The sequence below is a fragment of the Dermochelys coriacea genome, chromosome 5, assembly GCF_009764565.3.
Source record: "Dermochelys coriacea isolate rDerCor1 chromosome 5, rDerCor1.pri.v4, whole genome shotgun sequence".
NCBI lineage: Eukaryota > Metazoa > Chordata > Testudines > Dermochelyidae > Dermochelys > Dermochelys coriacea.
In genome coordinates, this window is record NC_050072.1 from 41,995,382 (window position 1) to 42,018,287 (window position 22,906).

General features: G+C 43.2%; 1 protein-coding gene across 5 annotated transcripts in view; it reads left to right on the forward strand.

Annotated features, from left to right (window-relative positions):
• Window positions 1-22,906, forward strand: part of CWC27 (CWC27 spliceosome associated cyclophilin) — a 207,556-nt gene that overhangs the window by 110,135 nt on the left and 74,515 nt on the right. For all 5 annotated transcript variants that reach the window (XM_038401697.2, XM_038401704.2, XM_038401696.2 and 2 more), the window contains exon 11: window positions 16,676-16,776. In XM_038401697.2, coding sequence (XP_038257625.1) covers window positions 16,676-16,776 — 101 coding nt within the window. The remainder of the gene's footprint in view (window positions 1-16,675; window positions 16,777-22,906) is intronic.

Genomic DNA, 22,906 nt, shown 5'->3' on the forward strand with positions numbered 1-22,906 from the left:
TGTCGTCTTATTTCAGATGCAGATATACTGTAGCATCTGCAGGAGAAGGACAGACATATGTCTGACCTCCACAGCAAACCCCTAGCTTGGCAGGAAGAAGCTGCACGTATTTCCAGATCCATAATTTTCATTCTCAGTTTTACAGTGCCAAAAACAAAAAGTACTATAATCCAGATAAAATAAGATTATTGAACCCAAAAAACTAGACTCAGATCTACATGCCAAATGTGAAAACTTGCTCCTCATTCCAAGAACTGTACATTCCATAAGTACCCATTAAGGGTGTTGCCTGATAGCCTTCAGAATTATGACTTTATAGAAAAAGTATCTGTCGAAATTTTCCTCCATATGTTGTACTTCGGTTATCTCCTACAAATGTGCCATTCTGGATCCCACTTTGTTATATCATTTGATTTCTACATTTTTAAACGCTATGTTTTCATTTAGAATATTCTCATGTCTGTCAGTTGTCTCTAGGTCTTATTTGTTTCTCAGGAAAAGTTGACACCAGTACTGAATTTCATGGATCTGATTCATTTTTCACAGATCTAGCTTGTATTTTTCAAGTTCATCTTGCAGAACCCAAAAGCTATATATTGGGTATAATTTAATTTGTCTATTACCTCTGACGTAATGTGAAGATGATGTTTATTATTTGCATCATTGTACCATCTATGAGTCCTAATCATGGACCAGGACTCTATTGTGTTTGTACATTGGGTTGTACAAACAGAGAACGAGAAGCTCTAAAGAGCTGACAATCTCAATTGCATCACAATGTCATTTTACCTCGTCTTACGTAGATTAAATTAGTATACCTAGTTCAGCTGTGAAATTCAAAAACACAATGCTAAAGTATTACATAACATGATTATTTTATTTAATTATTTTCAGAGTTTCCACAATATCATACACTTGGGAATAGTTTAAGGAAAAACTTGTATTAGATACCAAAAATAGATTTAAAAAGGACAGTGTCAATGACACTGTGACAGTGTCACACTTCTGTCTGAAAATTTCTACCTACTCTTGTTACTTATAACATGTAAGATGACTCTAATTACGAGATTAGAGAGGAAATATTTTTTTCTGTTTTTCAGCTTATTTTGTCATGGACAACACTTGGTTTATAAATAAATTTATCATTTCTGCATAGAATTATAGAAGATTAGGGTTGGAAGAGACCTCAGGAGGTCATCTAGTCCAACCCCCTGCTCAAAGCCAGACTAACCCCAACTAAATCATCCCAGACAAGGCTTTGTCATGCCGGGCCTTAAAAACCTCTAAGGATGGATATCCCACCACCTCTCTAGGTAACCCATTCCAGTGCTTCACCCTTCTAGTGAAATAATTTTTCCTAATATCCAACCCAAACCTCCCCCACTGCAACTTGAGACCATTGCTCCTTGTTCTGTCCTCTGCCACCACTGAGAACAGCCTAGCTCCATCCTCTTTGGAACCCCCCTTCAGGTAGTTGAAGGCTGCTATCAAATCCCCCCTTACTCTTCTCATTTGCAGACTAAATAAGACCAATTCCCTCAGCCTCTCGTCATAAATCATGTGTCTCAGCCCCCTAATCATTTTCATTGTCCTCCGCTAGACTCTCTCCAATTTGTCCACATTCTTTCTGTTGTGGGGGAGGCCCAAAAGTGGACACAATACTCCAGATGTGGCCTCACCACTGCTGAATAGAAGGGAATAATCACTTCCCTCGATCTGCTGGCAATGCTCCTACTAATGCAGCCAAATATGCAGTTAGCCTAATTGGCAACAAGGGCATACTCATAACCAGCTTCTCGTCCACTGTAATCGTCAGGTACTTTTCTGCAGAACTGCCGCTTAGACAATCGGTCCCCACCCTGTAGCAGTGCATGGGATTCTTCCATCCTAAGTGCAGGACTCTGCACTTGTCCTTGTTGAACCTCATCAGATTTCTTTTAGTCCAATCCTCCAGTTTGTCAAGGTCACTCTGGATCCTATCCCTACCCTCCAGCATATCTACCTCTCTCATCAGTTTAGTGTCATCTGTGAACTTGCTGAGGGTGCAATCCATCCCATCATCCAGATCATTACTAAAGATGTGGAACAAAATTGACCCCAGTTCAAACCCCTGGAGCACTCCGCTTGATACTGGCTGCCAACTAGACATTGAGCCATTGATCACTACCTGGTGGACGCCGACAATCTAGCCAGCCTTCTATCCACCTTCTAGGTGATATGATGGTGGCATGATAGCCGCTTAGTCATTTTCTACTGATGTTGGTGTGTGAATGACCAATGGAAGCAAGGGAGAGAAAAAGCATTTTTTAAAAATAAGAAAATGTTGTTATAAAGCTATAAAAGTAGAAGTGGATTAATAATTATAATGCCAGAAGAGACCATTGGGACTATCTAGTCTGAACTCCTGCATAAGACAGACCATAATACTTCCCTGTATTGATTCTGTTTAACCTAAAGCATGTCTATTAGAACAAAACCCAACCTTGATTTAAAAATGTCTTGGGATAGAGAATCCACCATAAGTCAGGGTAAATCATTCTGATGATAATTACAATATTTTTAATAGTGAGAGTATCTTATTGCTCCTCTGAGTTTGTTGGAGCAGGCAGCCAATCTAAATAGGGCAAAGAAAGTCCAGTCAAAACTGTAGAAAGTTCTCTGAATGTCAAAGGGACCAAAGGTATGCTTTGGGTGTTTTAGCTCTACCAGCTGGAGTCTCTGCTTGGATCCAGTCTGCAGTTGTCTCCCAAGGCCATGTGGTAGGAGTGAGGGAATGCACCACCTGGGTCCTAGTGTTCCCAGGATTAAATAGCTTAGGGCTAAGAACTTATCCCTTGGGATCCCACTAGAAATACCCCCACTCAATGATGATTTCCCCATTTACAATTACATTTCGAGTCCTATCAGTTAGCTGGTTTTTAATCTACTTAATGTGTGCCATCTTGATTTGTATATGGTTTTAATTTCTTAATCAAATTGTTGTGTGGGTACCAAGTCAAATGCTTTACAGAATCAGCATCAATACCATTACCTTTGTAAACCAAATTTGTAATCTCATCAAAAAAGGTGTTAATTTGACAAGATCTGATTTTCATACACGTTGATAAGCATTAATTGTATTACTCTCATTTAATTCTTTGTCAATCAAGTTCTTTATCAGCAATACCATTATTTTGTCTGGTATCCAGGTCATCCTATTTACCCTTTTAAAATATCGTGACATCATTAGCTTTCTTCCACTCTTACAACTTTCCCCTTGTTCTAGGACTTTTTGAAAATCAACATTAATGGTCCAGAGAGCTTCTCAGCCAAATCTTTTAAAACTCAGATGCAAATTATCTGTACCTGCTTATTTTACAATGTGTATCTTTAACAGCTGCTCTTTAATGTTCTGCCGAGTTACTAGTGGAATGGAAAGTATTTCTCATCATCATATGATACGACTACATCACTTGTCCCTGTCCTTGTCCCCTCCCCCCCATTACAGAACAGAAATATTTATTGAACGCTCCTGCTTTTTCTGCATTACTTTCAACAGTACTACCATTTTCATATAGTAATGGCTCAGTACCAATGTTAGGATTCCTTTTGTCCCTACTATATATTTAAAACCTCTTTCTTATTGTCCTTAACTCTCCTGACTATAGGTTTCTCCTAGTGTCCATTTTGCTTCCCTTATCAATTTTTTTTTAACAATTTCTAGATTCTAATTTATATTTATTGCTTTCAACTTCCCCTGTTTTCCATTGGTTTTATATAATTTTTTATAATTTTTATTATAGCTGCTTTTATTTCTCTTTTAAGCCACATAGATTCTTTTAGCCAGTATGGCTTTCTTTTTCGATTGTGTTATTATGGCCTTTTGAGTATCTAGTAAAATGTTCTTAACAGTTTCCAATTGTCATTCACATTTTTCAGTTAAATTCTCTTCCCAGCTGATTTAACTCTTAATTGTGTTCAGCTTTGTGAAATTATCCATTTTGAAGTACCAGGTATATAGGTTACTTATTGGGACTTTGTATTTATGTGCATGCACAAAAAATCAAGTCACAATCACTTGCAGCCAAGGCATCATTAAATTTTAGTTCTGTGACCCATCATAAAGTCTAATATAGAATTCCCCATGTTGAATGCAACACTTGAGTTAAAAAAAATTGTCATAATGTTTAGACAATCCAAGGATGTTTTAATACAACTTGAGACCTCAATTATGTGTCAGTCAGAGACAGGTGTAGAATTAAAAAATTTTTATGTTGAATAATTTTCAAATTGACATCCCTTTCTTAATCTTATAAAATGTGGATGAAAAATATAAGAGGCTTATTTAGTATTAAAAACAGAAACATAGAATAGTCTGCCTTGTGAAGAAAGCTTCACCGAACTGTTATGAAGAGTTGAAGATATTTTGATAATATAAAGATGGAACACAGGTATTGATCAATATGCACACACACAAACCGGTTAAACCAGTATTAAGAGATCTCTAAAAAGTAAATAATATATAGTAATCCTTTTCTAAGCACACCCACAGGTCTTTATCAGTCTGTGGCTATTATTATTACTGTACAGTCATTTTTACACTTCTAATTATCAGTGAGGAACTCTGCAGATTGTGTTTACTTGGTCCTGCCTCAGTGCAGGGGGCTGGACTTCTCCAGGTCCCATCTAGCCCTACATTTCTTTGGTTCTGTGATAAAATGGAACAGATAGTTCAAAATGGTCAGTTGCTGACCATGATACATCTGCAATGGATTGGTGTTAGTCACTTGTTGATAAAGCAATTTAATGGCTGATATCTTTCAACCTTATGGTCCAATTCCAGTCACAGAGAGCAAGAGCTACTGTCATTGCTTTCTAAGAAAAATAATGAGGGTAAGTTTCCTTTAAAAAACAAAGCAAAGGCGTTTTAAACTGTTGTTTATGTGAATATTAATGCCAGTATTTAAAAAGTTATCACTTAGGACTGGGGCTTGTTTATGTGGTGGGGTAATGTGCTCTACTGGGTTCATAGCTTGAAACAGCCCTATGGTAAAGTACACTAGGGAACATTTAGTGTCTACTAGCAGGGTCTTGATGGACCTATTAATGTGCAACAACTTAGTACACTTTAGAAATTGCAGCCCCATATTAGGCATTACCCTAACATGTAGACAAATCCTTAGTGGGCTTAATACTTACTCTGGATTCCTACTCTGGTATTTAGCTGAAACATGACTATAAAATAATAGAAATGGAGGATAATTTTTTTAAAAGCAACTAAGTGTCTGTTTTTTAAATTAAGACTTAAGCTGCTAAATTACTTAACCACTTATGAAAATATTACTCTAAAGCTCTTCTTGCACTGATCTCATAACAGTTTAAAATTACTCTTAAATTTTACCAGCACTTTACAGGAGGCTGATGATTTAAAGATTCTGATTTTGTGGAAATCATAAAGGAGCAGTTAACAGTTACTGCTGGGTGAATTCTAGGTAATATGCTAACATTAGGTGGCTGGAATACTACAAAGGAGAAGATTAGATATCAATTTAAAAAAATCTCTTGGCATAAGAAGGTCATAAATGTTCAAGTTTATAGATAATTGAAATGAAGAACACTGTTGGATACACATGTATGTGGGAGGTCTAGTTCCAGATATAAGGAACCCGCAGTGAATACCGTTGTTGTTAAGCATCAGTTTACTACTGTGACACTTCTGCTGTTCAGTGATGGCAATTCAATGTACAAAATAAAAAATTCATAGTTATCAGAAGTTTAAGGTTTTGGTTTAAGGGCCAGGTTGTGGTTGGCCCCAGTATAGGTGATCAAGGACCCTCTCTTCTGTACAGGAAACCCACAACTGCAATCCTTGCAGTCTCTGGTGAGAAAGGATTGCTCTTTGCTCTTGTGCGTCTAGTAGAACTAACCAAGCCAAAAAGGAAAGGGAATAAAACCCTGGCTCTGGAAGGAGGCATACACCACTCCCTTAAGAGGAGTAGTAACAAGATTGTTTATTCTGCACCTGGGATATTCAGGAGGCACTTTACATTTCAGCCCAGCATGTGCCAGTGCCTTCAGGGCATAAATAAATCCTAGTTGTGCTGAGGTGCGTGATTTTTTTTTTTCCTGTCACCCTCAGCCAAGAAAACAGTATGGCCTATATTACTCAGGCAGTGCTGCAGCCACTGAATTAATTATCCCACTTCAGAGTTTTATGGTCTATCATAAGAGGGTATTAAAATAAAATAGTAACATTGCTACATACCAACCTTACAAATGGTGTTAAAACAGTCATTTGTTCTTGGGCATGTATGATTAGGGGAGTTTAATTAGGATTCTGGAATTTCAGCATAGAGCTGTGGATGAAGTTGCACCTAGAATCCAGTCTCTTTCATCTAAAGTGCCCGTTTTACAGTCAGGTTTTGAAACTTTCAGAAATAAGGCTGGCTTTGTTTCTACAGCGTTGTATCTTCTACCATAGGACAAAATTGTATTTATTTGTGTATTAATGTTAAGTTGAATAATGTGAAACTTGAATGGATAGGATTACACTACAGTTATTCTGCATGCTTCTGATTCACCTGCCAATAATGATCCCTGCAATAATTATAGGTGTTTTTGAATCTTTTATCTACTGCTCTGATACAATGTTGACATCTGATGAATTTATGCCATTGAGTATTCTGGGAAATATTTGATTAGATTAAAACTGAGTCCTGTCTATGCCACAACCAAGTAGGAGAAACTTGATGTTTGCTTAGGTGCCCTGTTCAAGTTAGCCGTGTGCTCTACTAATGTTGTCTTTTAAAACTGGGGACAATGCAATTTACACAAAGATGATGTAATAATAGAGCTTTAGTTTGGAAGGTCATATCAACAGATATTGGCATTGCTATAGTCCTGACTTATGTGTTCTGCTGCAACAATCATATCCTGGAAATGTGAAAAATTCAAACATCATCAAGTTATTTCTATCATATAATTTTTCAAAATACTATATGTTATAAGTTGTACAAAAGAGAAGGAAACTGTATCTCAATTTAAAGTGTTTTTGTGACTGCCAACTAATCTATAGATAATAATCATGGCCTTATGACTACCATTGAAGAAATAGAAGCCCAGAACTGAGTGCAGACAAAGTGTGATTTAAACATTGCTCTTGCAACAATATCTACACAGGAAGTGCATAATGCCAGAGTTGTAGAACAGCATCAAACCAATTTTGCAAATTTTATCAATGCCAGATGATGAGGCAACCGTGTAATCACCTCAGGGCAAATTTTAGAAGTGCTCACTATGCAGTCATAGTCTGCTTTTATAATCTGAATGAAAAGAGTTCATTTACTAACTTCTTATTTTCTTTTGATCTTAGTCTTATGGAAATGAAACTCTTGCAAGATTTTAAAAAATCAGGTTGGAAACTGATTCTACATACTGTTATTTCTAGAGAAGAAAACAGCATTGAATGAATAACTGGATCAAAATATCAAAAAGATTCTTAAAGTTTGGTGAAATAGCAAATAAATAAGAATGGATTACAAACAAAGCACTTTTTATGAAACAAATATTTTGAAAAACAGAAGCTGAGAGACACAAGATCTAAAGTACTGTGGGAAAATATATTTCCACCTCTAAAATATTAATAACGGAATGAGAGTAATGTCACTAGTTTAAAATAAAGGTACCTTTGACCAGTCCCAAAGATAAAGTGAGATTCTTGTATTCACGGAGTACAATGTGATTTTTGAACATGTAAAATAGCAGTTGTTTAATAATTTTCAGATGGATATTGAGATTACTATAATTAAAGTGGTCAAAAGAACCACTTAGCACCCCTCAAAATAAAAAACCGTATACATCCATTTGCAGAAGTGGTGCAGTGCACTATTAGGAAGGATAGAAATATATATCACCAGCAATAAATTGCAAGCTCTTTAAACTTTGTGATGATTGTTGGTAAGATTAATGTTCATGAAATGTATTTTAAGAGGTGTTCTTTGGAATATATCTCTTTCTATGATTTGCAGAAGCAATATGCCAAGGCCTGCCACATAGGCATGATGTTCTTTAACTCAGTATAGACAAGATAAATAAATTATCCCAAAGTGCTCTAAATGTTGTATGCACTACATTAGGCTTACTTACTGTCAGTAATCTACTTTGTTCTCTGAGTGGAAATATTGCAACCATTCTGTGCCAAGGACATTACATTTATGTGTTTTAGGTTAGCAAATGAAGAATAGCCAACGGGAATTTAGATCAGCAAAATGTAAACTGCAAATTACCGTAATGAAAATGTCCTGAAGACACACAAGCTGACACCTGAAATCTTGAGAAAAGAAATGTAGAATCTTGACTCACCACAAATTGAGGTCCTATTTCCTGTAGTCCCCAGGAATCCAATCCAAGTTCAAATGCCAATCCAAGTTCAGATGAAGGTTATTAACACTGAACAATCTTTCCAAAGTAAATTAGATGCAAACACAGAAGAAGAAAATGGAGAGGACAGAATTTCACCAATGTCTGTGTATAATCATAGAGCATTGATCATGTGAATACACTTACATTTATCTGATCCAAACCTATAATAAATGAAAAATGAATCCCCATCATACTCTGGGGAAAAAATTCTCTTTCTCTCTGCTTTGCAATTACTTTAACCGTGTGCATGTAAATAACATTCTTCTTTGAGTGCTTGTTCATGTCGATTCTAATCAGGTGTGCGCGCACCACATGCATGGTCATCGGAAAGTTAGCAGCTCTCGTTGGTTTGGCTGTGGAGTCCCCTGGAGTGGCACCTTCATGATGCTCAGTATATGACCTGCCGACCCAACCCCCCTTCAGTTCCTTCTTACCATCAGACATGCCAAACCCACGAAAAAAAAAATGCAGAAATTGGGCTTGTTTTTGGCTTAATTGGCTTATGAGTTGCTTGTTGGCTAGTTTTTGGCTTGTAGCTTGTTGCTTATTGCTTCTTTTTTTGATCGGCCCCTGACAAGCAGGGGCGGGCGGGGGAGAGAGTCAGGGATGCACAACAGGCCAGCCGCAGTCCCAGACTGCACACTGGGGGAATCTAATCACATAGAGTGTGGAGGTTCTTAGGGATTGGCTTGTTTTGAAATGGGATTAGCTTGATTTTTGGCTTATTGTGAAATTCGGGGTGCTTATTTACCACGTGAAAGTTGGCAACTGTGCTTACCATCCATGATGGCCATTGGAACTGCGTTTGCTTGCCTAGCAAGTGCTTCCCTTGGCTTTCTTCTTGAGTCTTAGTCTATGTTTCAGTTAGTAGTTAGTTTAGTTTTGTGTACATAGTGTATATAGTAGTTCAGGTTATGAGTCCTCCCCTATCCCTTACCTACTCTCGGCTCCAGGGCATGCCTTGGGGCCAAGGATTTAAACCTTGTAGGACCTGTGGTAAGCCCATGCCAACAGGCAACCCCCATGAAGCATACCTGAAGTGTCTGGGGGAAGAGCACCAAAGGTGCAAGATCTACAGGTCTTTCTGCCCTAGGACAAAGAAAGAGTGGGATTTCTGTCTGAAACAACTTCTGATAGAGTCTACTCTCCATCCACAGACCGCCACGGAGCGCCGGGATTTAGCACCAAGTGCATCGGTGCGTAGCACTCCGGCCTCAGTGCAGGACACAGCACAGAGGAAAGACTCTGATTCGAGAGACCCTCGGCACCGGCGCTCCCCCATAGGCGGCGCAGGCAACCAGGCACTGCTCGCACTCACCGGTGCCGCTTATGCAGCACAAGAAGATGGAGAAGGGTTGTTCCCCGGTGCCGAAGGCAGTGCCAAGCACAACAGCAGTGCGTCCCATGAAGAAGCACTCAGAGCCCAAGGACCAGGAGTCAGCGCCGTTGACTTCGGTTCCCTAGAGGGGACCATTGAGCCCGGCACCCAGCAACTCCCTGGACAGACAGTGCCACGTAGAGGAGTTGGAGTCCCCCTCCACCTCAGATGCTTTTGAACCTTTGAGCCATGGACCTAATAGCAGTGACATCCTCTCCACATCTGGCTATCAGGGACAAGCCCCTGGTGCTGCCGCACCTGGCGTCATCTAGATGCAAGCCGGCCGTGATGTGGCGATCACCTTCTCCGATACAGCACTGTTCACCTCGGCACCACTTGGGACCCTTCTCACCAGCAACTCCTTATCCAGGAGGTGCAGTCGCTCCTCGCTGTAGGGGCAGTGGAGGAGGTTCTTCAGGAGCTAAGGGGCAGGAGATGTGTGGGTGTGTGTGCTTGCGCATGTGCATGGTGGACGATAGATTTTTTCCCATAGAAGCATCTGTTGGGCTGGTCTGGGCACCCACTGGAATTGTGCCTTCATAATGCTCAATATATGGTCCGCCACCACTTCAGTTCCTCCTTACTGCCAGTGACGGTTGGCTGGAACTTCCTGTAGCCCTTGCTTAGCAAGCGCCTTCTACAGTTACCTGTATATAGTTATCTTAGTATCCATTATTAGTATTACAGTTCTTAGTATAGAGTTGTTCCCCCCATTCCGCCTCCCTGGAGTCGTGGTATGCCGCGGTCCCTGGGGTTTAAAAACTGTGTGCCCAGTGCAAAGCACATGCCAAAGAATGATCCACACTCTTCGTGTTTATGGTGCCTAGGGGAGGGCCACCAAAAGGATTGCTGTAAGATCTGCGAGTTCCACCCTAGAACTCTTAAAGAAAGGGAACAGTGGCTTAATGTGATCCTCATGGAGGCAACTGTATGATCCCACTTGCACCTGGGCTCAGGGGACCTGGCTCCTAATGCGTTGTCCTCTACACGGAGTGCCCCGGCACCGTTGTCAAGCTCGCCATCAAGAAAGGACTCGTCCCGGGATGCTCTGCATCGACATGGCACCTCACGAGGCCCGGCTGAGAGCAGGCACCCATCCCCCTCGCTGGTGCCTTAGAAGAAAAAGAAGCTGGACAGCTGCTCAACTCCAGCTAAATCCAGAGAAATGAGACCCTAGGTGGGCCTCAGCTCCAGCTCCCCTACTGATACTGTGTTGAATCCTGCCTAGGCGAGGCAGTTGAGTCCGGGTCCCTCAGAGTCACCAGTCCCTACACAGCAGCTACAACTCCCTTCGATGTCGGAGGCTTACCAAGCTGCTTAGAACCTCCTGCACCTTACCTCGCCATTCTATCCCCCGAGGAGGGAAGAACCTCGAGCGCTGCCTGACTCACCTGCCCCTCCGGTGCAGTCAAGAGGGAAGCTGGCTATAATGTCCAGGCGCTCTCACTCGGACAGAAAGCCTACCCCCTCCCCAAGCTCTTGAGGCACCGAGGCTCGGCTCCTCCATGGTCTTCAGTCTCGGAGACCTCGGAGTCAAGTCCGACTCCTATTGCTCCAGGAGAAGTAGGAGCCATAGATAGAAGTCCAGGAGAGACAGGAAGGAGCCTCGGGCATGGCCTCCACAATGCACAACCCACCACAGTGGCCCTTCCAGACCGCCTGGGCTTTGCCAAGGAGGGACCCAAGGTCACCATTCCGCTGCGTCTTCTGTGGCCTGAGCCACCTTCATCCCGCCATCGGCTGCGCAGCTTCCCTTGGCACCTGCCCATACACCAATGCCTCTGATAGTGGCACCGTCATTGACACCAGATTTGGCACAACCCTGGTGCTGCCCTTGGCAACGTCCTCGGCACCGTTGATGTGCCTGATTTCCACGCCTGCACCATTGTCAACGCTAACTGTGGCACAGACGCCGATGCCAGCGACGGGCCCTCTGTCTTCATTGGCACAGACAAGGGGATCGGCACCAGCTCTATTGATGGTTCCTCCCATTGTACTGATGACAGCACCAACACTTGGTTCAGCATCTGCAGCCCCAGCACTGTCGAGCGCACCATTGGCACCGACACTGCCCCAAGAGTTGAGGGACCCCCCTGGGGATGGATGGCAGGCAGCATCCGCTCCTTATGAGCGCTTCCTCTTCATTGTCACCTGATGAAGAATTGGCAGGTACAGCCATAGCCCCAGCACTCAAGGACAACAAGGTGCCGCAGCAGTTACTGCGTAGAGCTGTTCAGGGTCTGGGCATTAATGCCGAGGAGGTAGTCGAGGAGGCTGATCCCATGGTGGACAGCCTCGCCCCCTCAGGACCTTCCCGTATTGCCCTACCACTCATTGAAACAATTTTGGACAGTACCAAGACCCTGTGGCAGGCCTCAGCTTCCTTGCCAGCCACTGCCAAGTGCAATGAGAGGCCTTATTTCGTGCCCTCCAGAGGGTTCAAACATTTATACTCCCTCCCACCCCTGACTCTCTTGTTGTGTATGCTGCTAACCAGTGTGAGAGACAGGGCTTCCAAAGGCTCTCCACAAAAAACAGAGAGGCTAAGTGTCTAGACCTTGTTTGGAGAAAGATTTATTCTACAGGGGGTCTGCAGCTCCATATCTCGAACCAACAAGCCATCGTCCGCAGGTACTCATATAACACCTGTGCGGCGATGGCTAAATTTACAGAGCTCCTCTCTTTGGACTCCCGAACTGAGTTCTCAGCCTTGGAGGAAGAGGGGAAGCTAGTCTCCCGGGCTTCCCTCTAGGCCACATTGAACGCTGCAGATTCCGCCACTAGGGTCATGGTGACTGAGGTAGCCATGAGGAGGGGCTCCTGTTTCCAAGTCTCGGGGCTCCCTTACAAGATCCAGCAAACTATTCAGGATCTCCCATCTGAGGGTGAGACTCGTTTCTCTGAAAAGACAGACAAGGGGTTACACAGTCTGAAAGACTCACGAGCCACCCTCAAGTCGGGCCTGCACACTCCCACCACACAGCGGAGACACTTCTAACCGCAACCTCTTCCGAGATTCCATCAGCAGAACTAATGGTTCTCGGAGGAGAAGCAGGAGTGGCCAGGGTTCTAGCCAGCCCAAGCCACCCTCTGGTCCCAAACTGGCCTTTTGAAGGTGTATTAGAGGACAGCACACCACATCATAGACTGGATCTACACTGCCTTACCTTTTCTTCTTGACTGTCCTCTTTCTATTGTGCATGGTCCTGTATCACTTCAGACCACTGGGTGCTCCACATGGTGGAGTGGATACTCCATCCAATTCTGTGTCCTCTTGCCCTACCACCCCCTTTCCTAGTCCCTCTCCAGAGACCCTTCTCACGAGCAACTCCTCATGCAGGAGGTGCAGTTGATCCTATTGCTAGGGGCAGTGGAGGAGGTTCCTCAGGAGCTCAGGGATGAAGGCTTCTATTTCCAGTATTTCCTAATACCGAAAGCCAAAGGTAGCCTTAGGCTATTGCTAGGTTTTTTTTGTTTTTTTAAAAAAAAAAACAAAACACTTACAAGGATTAAGCATCAAGAATAACGTTCTTGAGTCCAGGTTAAAGGTTACAAGCAAAACAAAAGCATTTGGGGTTAGCACAGAGGAGTCCATAAGCCATAAAGAAATAAAAGAGAGATAAACCTAATCATGTCTTTCAAGACATTTCCTGATCTACTTACATATCTGGGGTTTCAAATGAGTACTGTCTAGGTATGATCTGATGATTTTTCATACCTGTCCCCAAGCTTCTTACAGCATCGCAGCTCTGTTCCCTCTTTCTGGAGAACAACAGACAGACAGACAAAGGTGAAGTCTTGTTTTAATTTTAAAAAGTTTTAACCTTCCCACTGGCTCTTTTGGCCAGGTGCCCACTCGCTTTTTTTAAAACCCTTTACAGGTATAGCAAGTAGAGAACAGCTACTAAGAGGGATTTTATAGCTAACTGGCTGGCTGGGCCCATAAAAGGGAGCTTACTCTTTCCCCGCCCTTCATTATCACAGGTTCTAAGTGGAAAACTAAGTTGTTTAGACTCATCCTAACCCATGTTTTTGCACATCACAAACCTACTCTTCACCTCTAGAAGCTGATTAAAATGTAGCCCCGGTCAGTATTCAGGCAAATTCTTACCAGTTGGCTACTTGGTGATCTACGTGAAATATGTTGGTCTCTGTCCAATTTCCAGTAAATAGTGTCAAGATCACAAATTTAAAATTTTTATTAAAGCTAATGTTAAAAAAATTATATAATACATAGGTTGGGAAAACAGTGTCTGTGCATCTGTGTATAGTGCTTAGTAAGTACATAATCAGCAATAACCCAAATTTAGGTGAATAGATTTAACAACACAGTTCAGATATTAGAATCCAAATACTCGGGTACATCACTCATAAAAAGTTGTACAGAGATTTGGTTGTGGAAAGCAAAATATATAAATGAGTGGAGATTGTCCCTCAGTAATTGAGAATTAGGTTGGTTGTCTATTTAGAAAATACAATCCATGAGGAAAGTATTTGTTACTTTCCTGACTGCACTTCTCATCAGCACTCCAGCTTATCCCCCCCGGTATTGCCAATATTGGTGATGTGTTCTATGTAGCCGCCCCTCGACACACCTGATTGCGTCTGACACTATGAGTTGCCGCATCAGCCAAGCGCAGAGTTGACCGATTCCGCATTATCTCAGAACTTGCTTATTACTGGGGTCCCATGCGCCTAAGGCTCCGACAATCAGTGCATGTGTCTGGACCTGGTAACCCTTAGCTCTCAGGGTTTTGGCCCAAGGGGCATATTTCTCTACCTTTCGAGCTCGGGCATCGTGGAAGGCTGGGGTCCTGTTCTCGAAGGGCACTGTGACGTCCACCATGATGATCTTCTTCCAGTCCTTGTTGGTTATGACAGTGTCCGGTTGCAGTTGGCTGTTGATTCCGGGGATGGCGGAGTTTATGGCAACCTTCCTCACAGGTGGCGGGATGGCTCTGGCCAGGCGATCTTGGATGGCGTTGTGTCGCAGCTGCCAAGCTCTCGAATGGGGCTTGCAGCTACACAGGACGTGGGGTAGCATCTCATTGGTGTAGCCGTACTTCCTGCATCGCTTGTCCCGATTCCCATGGCGGACAGCTCCGTTCAGTTGGACGCAGTTGAGCCAGGCCTTGTGGATGAACCTCCAGATGGCAAATCGGGTGAAGCTACCCCTGGCAAGGAAGCGATTGCTGGCGTTATTAAAGATGGCCCAGTTTTAGCTGACTTAGGGGTCCTTCCTTGGTCTGTCCATCCCAGATCTAAGCTTTCTCTCTAGGGGATATGTCAATCTTCTTTATATTCAGAGTAAATATTAAAAGCCTAAGTGAGTCAGCAAGAATTAACCTGCGGCTACTTGAAGTGTTCCTCCACTTGTTAGCAAAGTGAAATAGCAGAAGTATCTTACAGATGTGAAGGATTGAATGAGCATAGAGATAAGACTGTCCTCTAACCCTAAGTGGTCCCTTCAATGAGCTGTAGCTCACGAAAGCTTATGCTCTAATAAATTTGTTAGTCTCTAAGGTGCCACAAGTACTCCTTTTCTTTTTGCGAAAACAGACTAACACGGCTGCTACTTTCAAACAATAAGGCAGAGTTTGCACTGTTCCTGACCATGCTATACCTTTTCTGTAAATAAATCAGTGATTTCATATTCTAGTTATTCGGCTACTTTTCACAAGCATCCCATTCACGTATATGATTAAAAATAAAAATCAAAAGAATTAATCAGCACATAATTCCAAGTTTTGACTCGAGAGGCCCAGGACTGGAATAACAAAGGTATTACAGATCAGAATTAAAGTGCACTGACAGAACTGTGGGGGGAAGCTTGCACAGCACATTCCTGCATTATGTTCAGCTCTAGCCAGTGTTGCTATTCAGTCACTTTCATGAGCACTAAATCAGTTACAACTTAAAAAGCAAAACAGAGAATATATAAATTAGAATACCAAAAAAGCTTGAAATAGTGGTCAGTAATCATGGGTTTCACACTTTTTCTATCACTAACTAGACTTCATTTTGGAACTCAGTGAATTATCTCTTCATACAGTGTGATTGTCTTTTGCAGAATTGAACAAACACTTTTTGGGGATAGCTTTGTACAGTCAATAATTCATCTATATAGTTTTATTAATAATTGAAGAGCCAAAGAAACAATTCCCCTAGAAAAAGCAATTGAAAGAAAACAAGTATCGTTCTGATCATAATACGGAAGTTCAGCAGAAAACATTTAAAACGTATTATAAACTAACAAAACAGACTCATCACTCAGTGTTAATGTAACTTCTGTCTCACCCTTTTGGTTTTCTCCATTCTACCTTTTTCAGATATTCACTGTTTTGTAAAGTTCATAACGCTTAAAATACAGTTTTAAAAATACTTAATCTGGTATTGGATCATATTTATGCAGATTCATCAACTCCATTTACTGTCCATATATGAAATCTTAGATTGGAAGAATTATCACTTCAGTACATTGCATTTCACAAGACAATGTTATGTTTTGTTTTGAGATCCCTCTGCTCTTTATTTCCTTTAAGTGTGGTTCTTGTAGTTAAGTATTATGGATGATACAATGTTAAATTAATGAATCAAAGTATAAATGCAGGGTCCCTGTTCTGGTTGTCTCATGCGTTTGACATATTTCTAATGGGCTCTGAAAAGAAACCATTTATCATATTCTTTTGTTGTCTTTGCTAATGTAAAGAAGAGCTTTTTTAACGTTCCAATTGACTTTTAAGCCAAGTTCTTCATACCAAACTTAACAAGAGTGAGGCAATACATTCCCTTTGTTTACATCAGAGATTTACTGCCCATTAGCTTTGACTCTGTTTCTCCTGAGTGGCTTTACATTCTTAGAAGATTAGACTCATGTAAATATTGTTCTCTTTGCAGTGAAGAACTACGCAAAGAAGTACGCCAGCTGAAACGTGAACTACTAGAAGCAAAGCAAAAGAAAGAAGAAAATTCTACAAAATCAAAAGAAAAAGAGGAAGGTAAGCACATATCATAGAAGGTGGTAACTGTAAATGTTTTAGTTAATTTCTCATCTTCAACAGCTAGGATTATTGGGTTTCACGTGGATGAATTTCAACCAGATTGCTGAATTGGATACTCTATAAGAAAAAAAATATTCCTTAAAAATTTACAATAGGAGCAACAAAAATATACAAGTGTATAAATAAAATATAAAATGGCATTCTGTATTGTATCAAACACATTTATTTGTATCTTTGTTCCATGATATACATTGATTGTAGAGCTGCTGCAGCTGAAATTTCCATTGCAGTTACCCTATATTACTGTATTCCCTAACAAAGATATATCTGGTACAACCTGTAATACAGCAAGATAATAAGCAGGTGCCTAACTTTAAGCATGTTAATAGCTCCATTGACTTCAAACTGCTACAGCTCCTATGAATGACAGAACAAGGAGTAATGGTCTCAAGTTGCAGTGCAGGAGGTTTCAGTTGGATATTAAGAAAAACTTTTTCACTAGGAGGGTGGTGAAGCACTGGAATGCGTTACCTAGGGTGGTGGTAAAATCTCCTTCCTTTGAGGTTTTTAAGATCAGGCTTGACGAAGCCCTGGCTGGGATGATTTAGTTGGGGATTGGTCCTGCTTTGAGCAGGGGGTTGGACTAGATGACCTCCTGAGGTCCCTTCCAACCCTGATATTCTATGATTCTTCTAATGATTTCAATGGGACTATTCACATGTGTAAAATCAATTGCTTAAGTGCCTTGCAGAATAGGGACCATAGAAAATATCTGCAGCTGCACAGATTGCTCTGGCAAAGTTAATGAAAAATATGTGTTTTGTTGTATCCTTAAAATTTTTCTTTGCTGTAATATGATTTTGTTGAGCTGAAACCACTGTTGTGGCAAAATTTAAGTGGAAGAACATTTGATATAACATGAATCCAGTTCCGTTGCCGCCCCTGAATCTGTTCGTTCTTCTTTGAGTGATTGCATATGTCCATTAGACTAGGTTGTGCACATCTTATGCACAGGTGCTGGAGAGTTTTCTTTAGTAGTACCCGTAGTTGGGGGGCACACCTCTAGCCTGGTATTCTCGTGCTCTGAGCCAAGGATATAAAGTATGGAGCCTCCCCACCCATCCTTCAGTTTCTTCTTACTGACTATGGCTGGTGGTCAAAGCATGTCGTCTGTTCCTTCAGCAAACAAACCATTTTTAGTTAGTTTCTTGGTGTCAGTTATTCTTGTTGTCAGTTGGTACTCATTTTCAGGTCTTTGAGCTCTTTCTTTTGTCCTTTTTTTCTTTTTCTTTGCCAATTGTCCACTGTAACCCAATCATAGGCTGAAAAGGGTTTAATAGCTAATTAATTATGACAGGTGTCATATGTACCTGATTACTTGTTTCTCAACCAGATGGGTGGGACTGGAAGGCATCAGGTGATAAATAAACAGATATCCGTCCCTCATAAAAGGGGAGAGGGCTCAGTCTGAAAAGGAGAACCCAAAGGGACTCCAGTGAAGAAGCCTGAGCCAGAATCTGCAAAAGAGCAGAGCCTTCAGAGAGACTATTCTGAGGAGTCAGTATTCAGCTTCAGAACTGGAGGAGAAGACTCCAGAATAGCGTAAGGAGATTGAAGACAGAGACCAGAGAGAGGTAGATTTGTTGAGAGACTTTGATTAATAGTTTGAGCTTTCGTTGCCCCAAAAAAGGTTGGACTTTAGATGCGTCTGTTAGAGGGGTGAATAGTGCACCAAGACAGATGACCTGCAGGTGATCTGAGATGCAGATTCCTGAAATGCATCCTGAAATCCTGCATTCCTGAAATTCCTAGAGATGCAGATTCCTGAAACATCATGCTTTGGCACAAGGGAGGGCTGTAATGGAGCGTGCACAGTGGTTGAGCTGGAGCCAGTTCGCACCAGTTCGCTAGAACTGGTTTTTAAATTTAGAAGCCCTTTTAGAACTGGTTGTTCTGCAAGAGCCAAAAATGGCGCCTTAGGCGCCGACTCCACGGGTGCTCCAGCCCTGGAGTACCCGTGGGGAAAATTTGGTGGGTGTGGAGCACCCACCAGCAGCTCCCCACCCCCGGCCCCAGCTCACCTCTGCTCCACCTCCTCCCCTGAACACGCCACCCCACTCTGCTTCCCCCCCCCCGCCGGCTTCCCGCGAATCAGCTGTTTGCACAGGAAGCCAGGGCAAGCTGAGAAGCAAGCGGTAGCTTCCTGCTCAGGCTCAGGGATGCAGAGGTGAGCTGGGGCGGGGGGGGGCACGAGGAGGGCCGCCCGCACCGCAGCAGGTAACCCTGGGGGGTGCGCAGGGGAACCACTCTCTGCCTCAGCTCACCTCCGCCACTCTCGGCCTGAGCGGGAAGCTGTGGCCTGCTTCTCTGCCCTCCCCTGCTTTCCTCCAAACAGCTGATTCACAGGAAGCTGGGGGGGGGGGGCAGCACAGAGAAGCAGAGCGGGGCGGTGGGTTCAGGGGAGGAGGCGGAGCGGAGGTGAGCTGGGGCTGGGCGCGGGGAGCTGCCTGTGGGTGCTCTGCACCCACCAAATTTTCACCCTGGGTACTCCAGCCCCAGAGAACCCAGGGAGTCGGTGCCTAAGGCGCCACTTTTGATGTGATTGGTGGGGGAGGGCCGCTGCCCCCCTAGCTATGCTGCCCCACCCCTAGGAGCCAGAGGGACCTGCCAGATGTTTCCTGAGAGCTGCCCCAGGTAAGCACCGCCGGGACTCCCCACCTCACCCCCCAGCAAGTGCCTCTGGCTCCTAGGGGTGGGGTGGGTACCCACTACGGTGGCCCACGAGACCCTCCTGCCCAGTTCTGGGGGCAGTCAGGGGACAGGGGAGGGGCAGGGGTCCTGGGGGGGCATCAAGGAATGTGGGGGGGTTGGATGGGGCAGGAGTCCTGGGGGCGGAGGTGGGCAATGACCCCCTCGTGGGGTGAGGTGGGAACCCGTTGTTAAGATTTTGGCAGCTCATCACTGGTTGTGCACACCATAATATCCATAGTTGGTAGCAGTGGACTCTGCCTGGTACTTGTGGGAGACTATTCCAATGTCCCCTGGCTTCAAACTCTGCTCCAAGAATCACAAACTGATGCTGGTGACTGGCCCTCACTCTCATAGCCTGAAGTGCTTAGGTGAGGGTCACATGAGGGACAGGTGTTTGATTTCCCAAGACAAGAACTAAGGAGCAGAGAGGACAATCCAAGTATTTCCTCTTGGAGGCCATTGGTACAGCCTTGGTCAACAAGAGAGAGTTCCTTCCTCCAGGAGTGCTCTCCTGGCCTTATCTGAGGATAGAGATGGGAAGAGATCCTCTTTGCCATACCTCAAAGAGGCACAAATGCTTAGGACATCCGCAACTGCCAAAGCAGAGAATGACTTCCATATCAGAGTCCTTGGTGTGGGACCCCTCAACCACAGAGGCTAGCCACTCAGGTATCAGAAGTAGTATATGCCCTTCAGCCTACTCCTCCCTGGAGCTGCTGTCATATTTCAGGACAACTGCACCTGTATTTCTCCCCTAAGGTCCAGCAAGGGCCCCCACTCTAGGCTTCCAGCTCCCCAGCTATTGGCTCTCTTGAAGACACCCATCTCTCTTCCTTCTGACTGGGCATTTCCAAGCTGCACAGTCCCCTGACTATACTGTGAAACCTGCAGCAAAAGATGGGCTGCCTAAGGAACCCTCATTTGCCTTCTCTTCAGAGATGGTACACAGTGTAATTGCCGCAGGGTAAGTTACCACACAACTCTGTCTAAGAAAGCACATTATAGTCTTAAGGTGAAAGCATTGAAGAGAAAACACCTTAGAAACAATAAAAGAACCTACATGTATGATAGGTTTCAGAATAGCAGCCGTGTTAGTCTGTATTCGCAAAAAGAAAAGGAGTACCCGTGGCACCTTAGAGACTAACAAATTTATTAGAGCATAAGCTTTCGTGAGCTACAGCTCACTTCATCGGATGCATTTGGTGGAAAAAACAGAGGAGAGATTTATATACACACACACACACAGAGAGAACATGAAACAATGGGTTTATCATACACACTGTATGGAGAGTGATCACTTAAGATAAGCCATCACCAGTAGCAGGGGAGGGAAAAGGAGGAAAACCTTTCATGGTGACAAGCAAGGTAGGCTAATTCCAGCAGTTAACAAGAATATCAGAGGAACAGTGGGGGGTGGGGTGGGAGGGAGAAATACCATGGGGAAATAGTTTTACTTTGTGTAATGACTCATCCATTCCCAGTCTCTATTCAAGCCTAAGTTAATTGTATCCAGTTTGCAAATTAATTCCAATTCAGCAGTCTCTCCTTGGAGTCTGTTTTTGAAGCTTTTTTGTTGAAGTATAGCCACTCTTAGGTCTGTGATCGAGTGACCAGAGAGATTGAAGTGTTCTCCAACTGGTTTTTGAATGTTATAATTCTTGACGTCTGATTTGTGCCCATTCATTCTTTTACGTAGAGACTGTCCAGTTTGGCCAATGTACATGGCAGAGGGGCATTGCTGGCACATGATGGCATATATCACATTGGTAGATGCGCAGGTGAACGAGCCTCTGATAGTGTGGCTGATGTGATTAGGCCCTATGATGGTATCCCCTGAATAGATATGTGGACAGAGTTGGCAACGGGCTTTGTTGCAAGGATAGGTTCCTGGATTAGTGGTTCTGTTGTGTGGTGTGTGGTTGCTGGTGAGTATTTGCTTCAGATTGGGGGGGCTGTCTGTAAGCAAGGACTGGTCTGTCTCCCAAGATCTGTGAGAGTGATGGGTCGTCCTTCAGGATAGGTTGTAGATCCTTGATGATGCGTTGGAGAGGTTTTAGTTGGGGGCTGAAGGTGATGGCTAGTGACGTTCTGTTGTTTTCTTTCTTGGGCCTGTCCTGTAGTAGATGACTTCTGGGTACTCTTCTGGCTCTGTCAATCTGTTTCTTCACTTCAGCAGGTGGGTATTGTAGTTGTAGGAATGCATGATAGAGATCTTGTAGATGTTTGTCTCTGTCTGAGGGGTTGGAGCAAATGCGATTATATCGTAGCGCTTGGCTGTAGACAATGGATCGAGTGGTATGATCTGGATGAAAGCTAGAGGCATGTAGGTAGGAATAGCTATCAGAGGCTCGTTCACCTGCGCATCTACCAATGTGATATATGCCATCATGTGCCAGCAATGCCCCTCTGCCATGTACATTGGCCAAACTGGACAGTCTCTACGTAAAAGAATGAATGGGCACAAATCAGACGTCAAGAATTATAACATTCAAAAACCAGTTGGAGAACACTTCAATCTCTCTGGTCACTCGATCACAGACCTAAGAGTGGCTATACTTCAACAAAAAAGCTTCAAAAACAGACTCCAAGGAGAGACTGCTGAATTGGAATTAATTTGCAAACTGGATACAATTAACTTAGGCTTGAATAGAGACTGGGAATGGATGAGTCATTACACAAAGTAAAACTATTTCCCCATGGTATTTCTCCCTCCCACCCCACCCCCCACTGTTCCTCTGATATTCTTGTTAACTGCTGGAATTAGCCTACCTTGCTTGTCACCATGAAAGGTTTTCCTCCTTTTCCCCCCCCCTGCTGCTGGTGATGGCTTATCTTAAGTGATCACTCTCCTTACAGTGTGTATGATAAACCCATTGTTTCATGTTCTCTCTCTGTGTGTGTGTGTGTGTGTGTGTGTGTATAAATCTCTCCTCTGTTTTTTCCACCAAATGCATCCGATGAAGTGAGCTGTAGCTCACGAAAGCTTATGCTCTAATAAATTTGTTAGTCTCTAAGGTGCCACGGGTACTCCTTTTCTTTTTATATGTATGATAATAAGCTTACCAGAGATCACCCCAACTCCAACATCAGTTCTGGCATGTGAGCAGTCCTTCAAAAACCCCCACCCAAGTGTTTTCACAGATTCAGGTTCATAACACCCTTTGCTCATAACAAGAACCCTCATGATTCTGTAAGTCACTCATTTATTCAGTTTGGGGCTTTGAAGAGACCGTGAATAGGTGATCAGCCAGAGAGTGGTTTTCTGCTCAAGGTTCAGCTTCAAAAAGATTGATTCGGAGGTGAGTCATTTGCATTCCCTTCACCCAAGTTTCTCCTAGGAAATTCATTTCACACATAGTCCTGTGGCGTTCCTAAT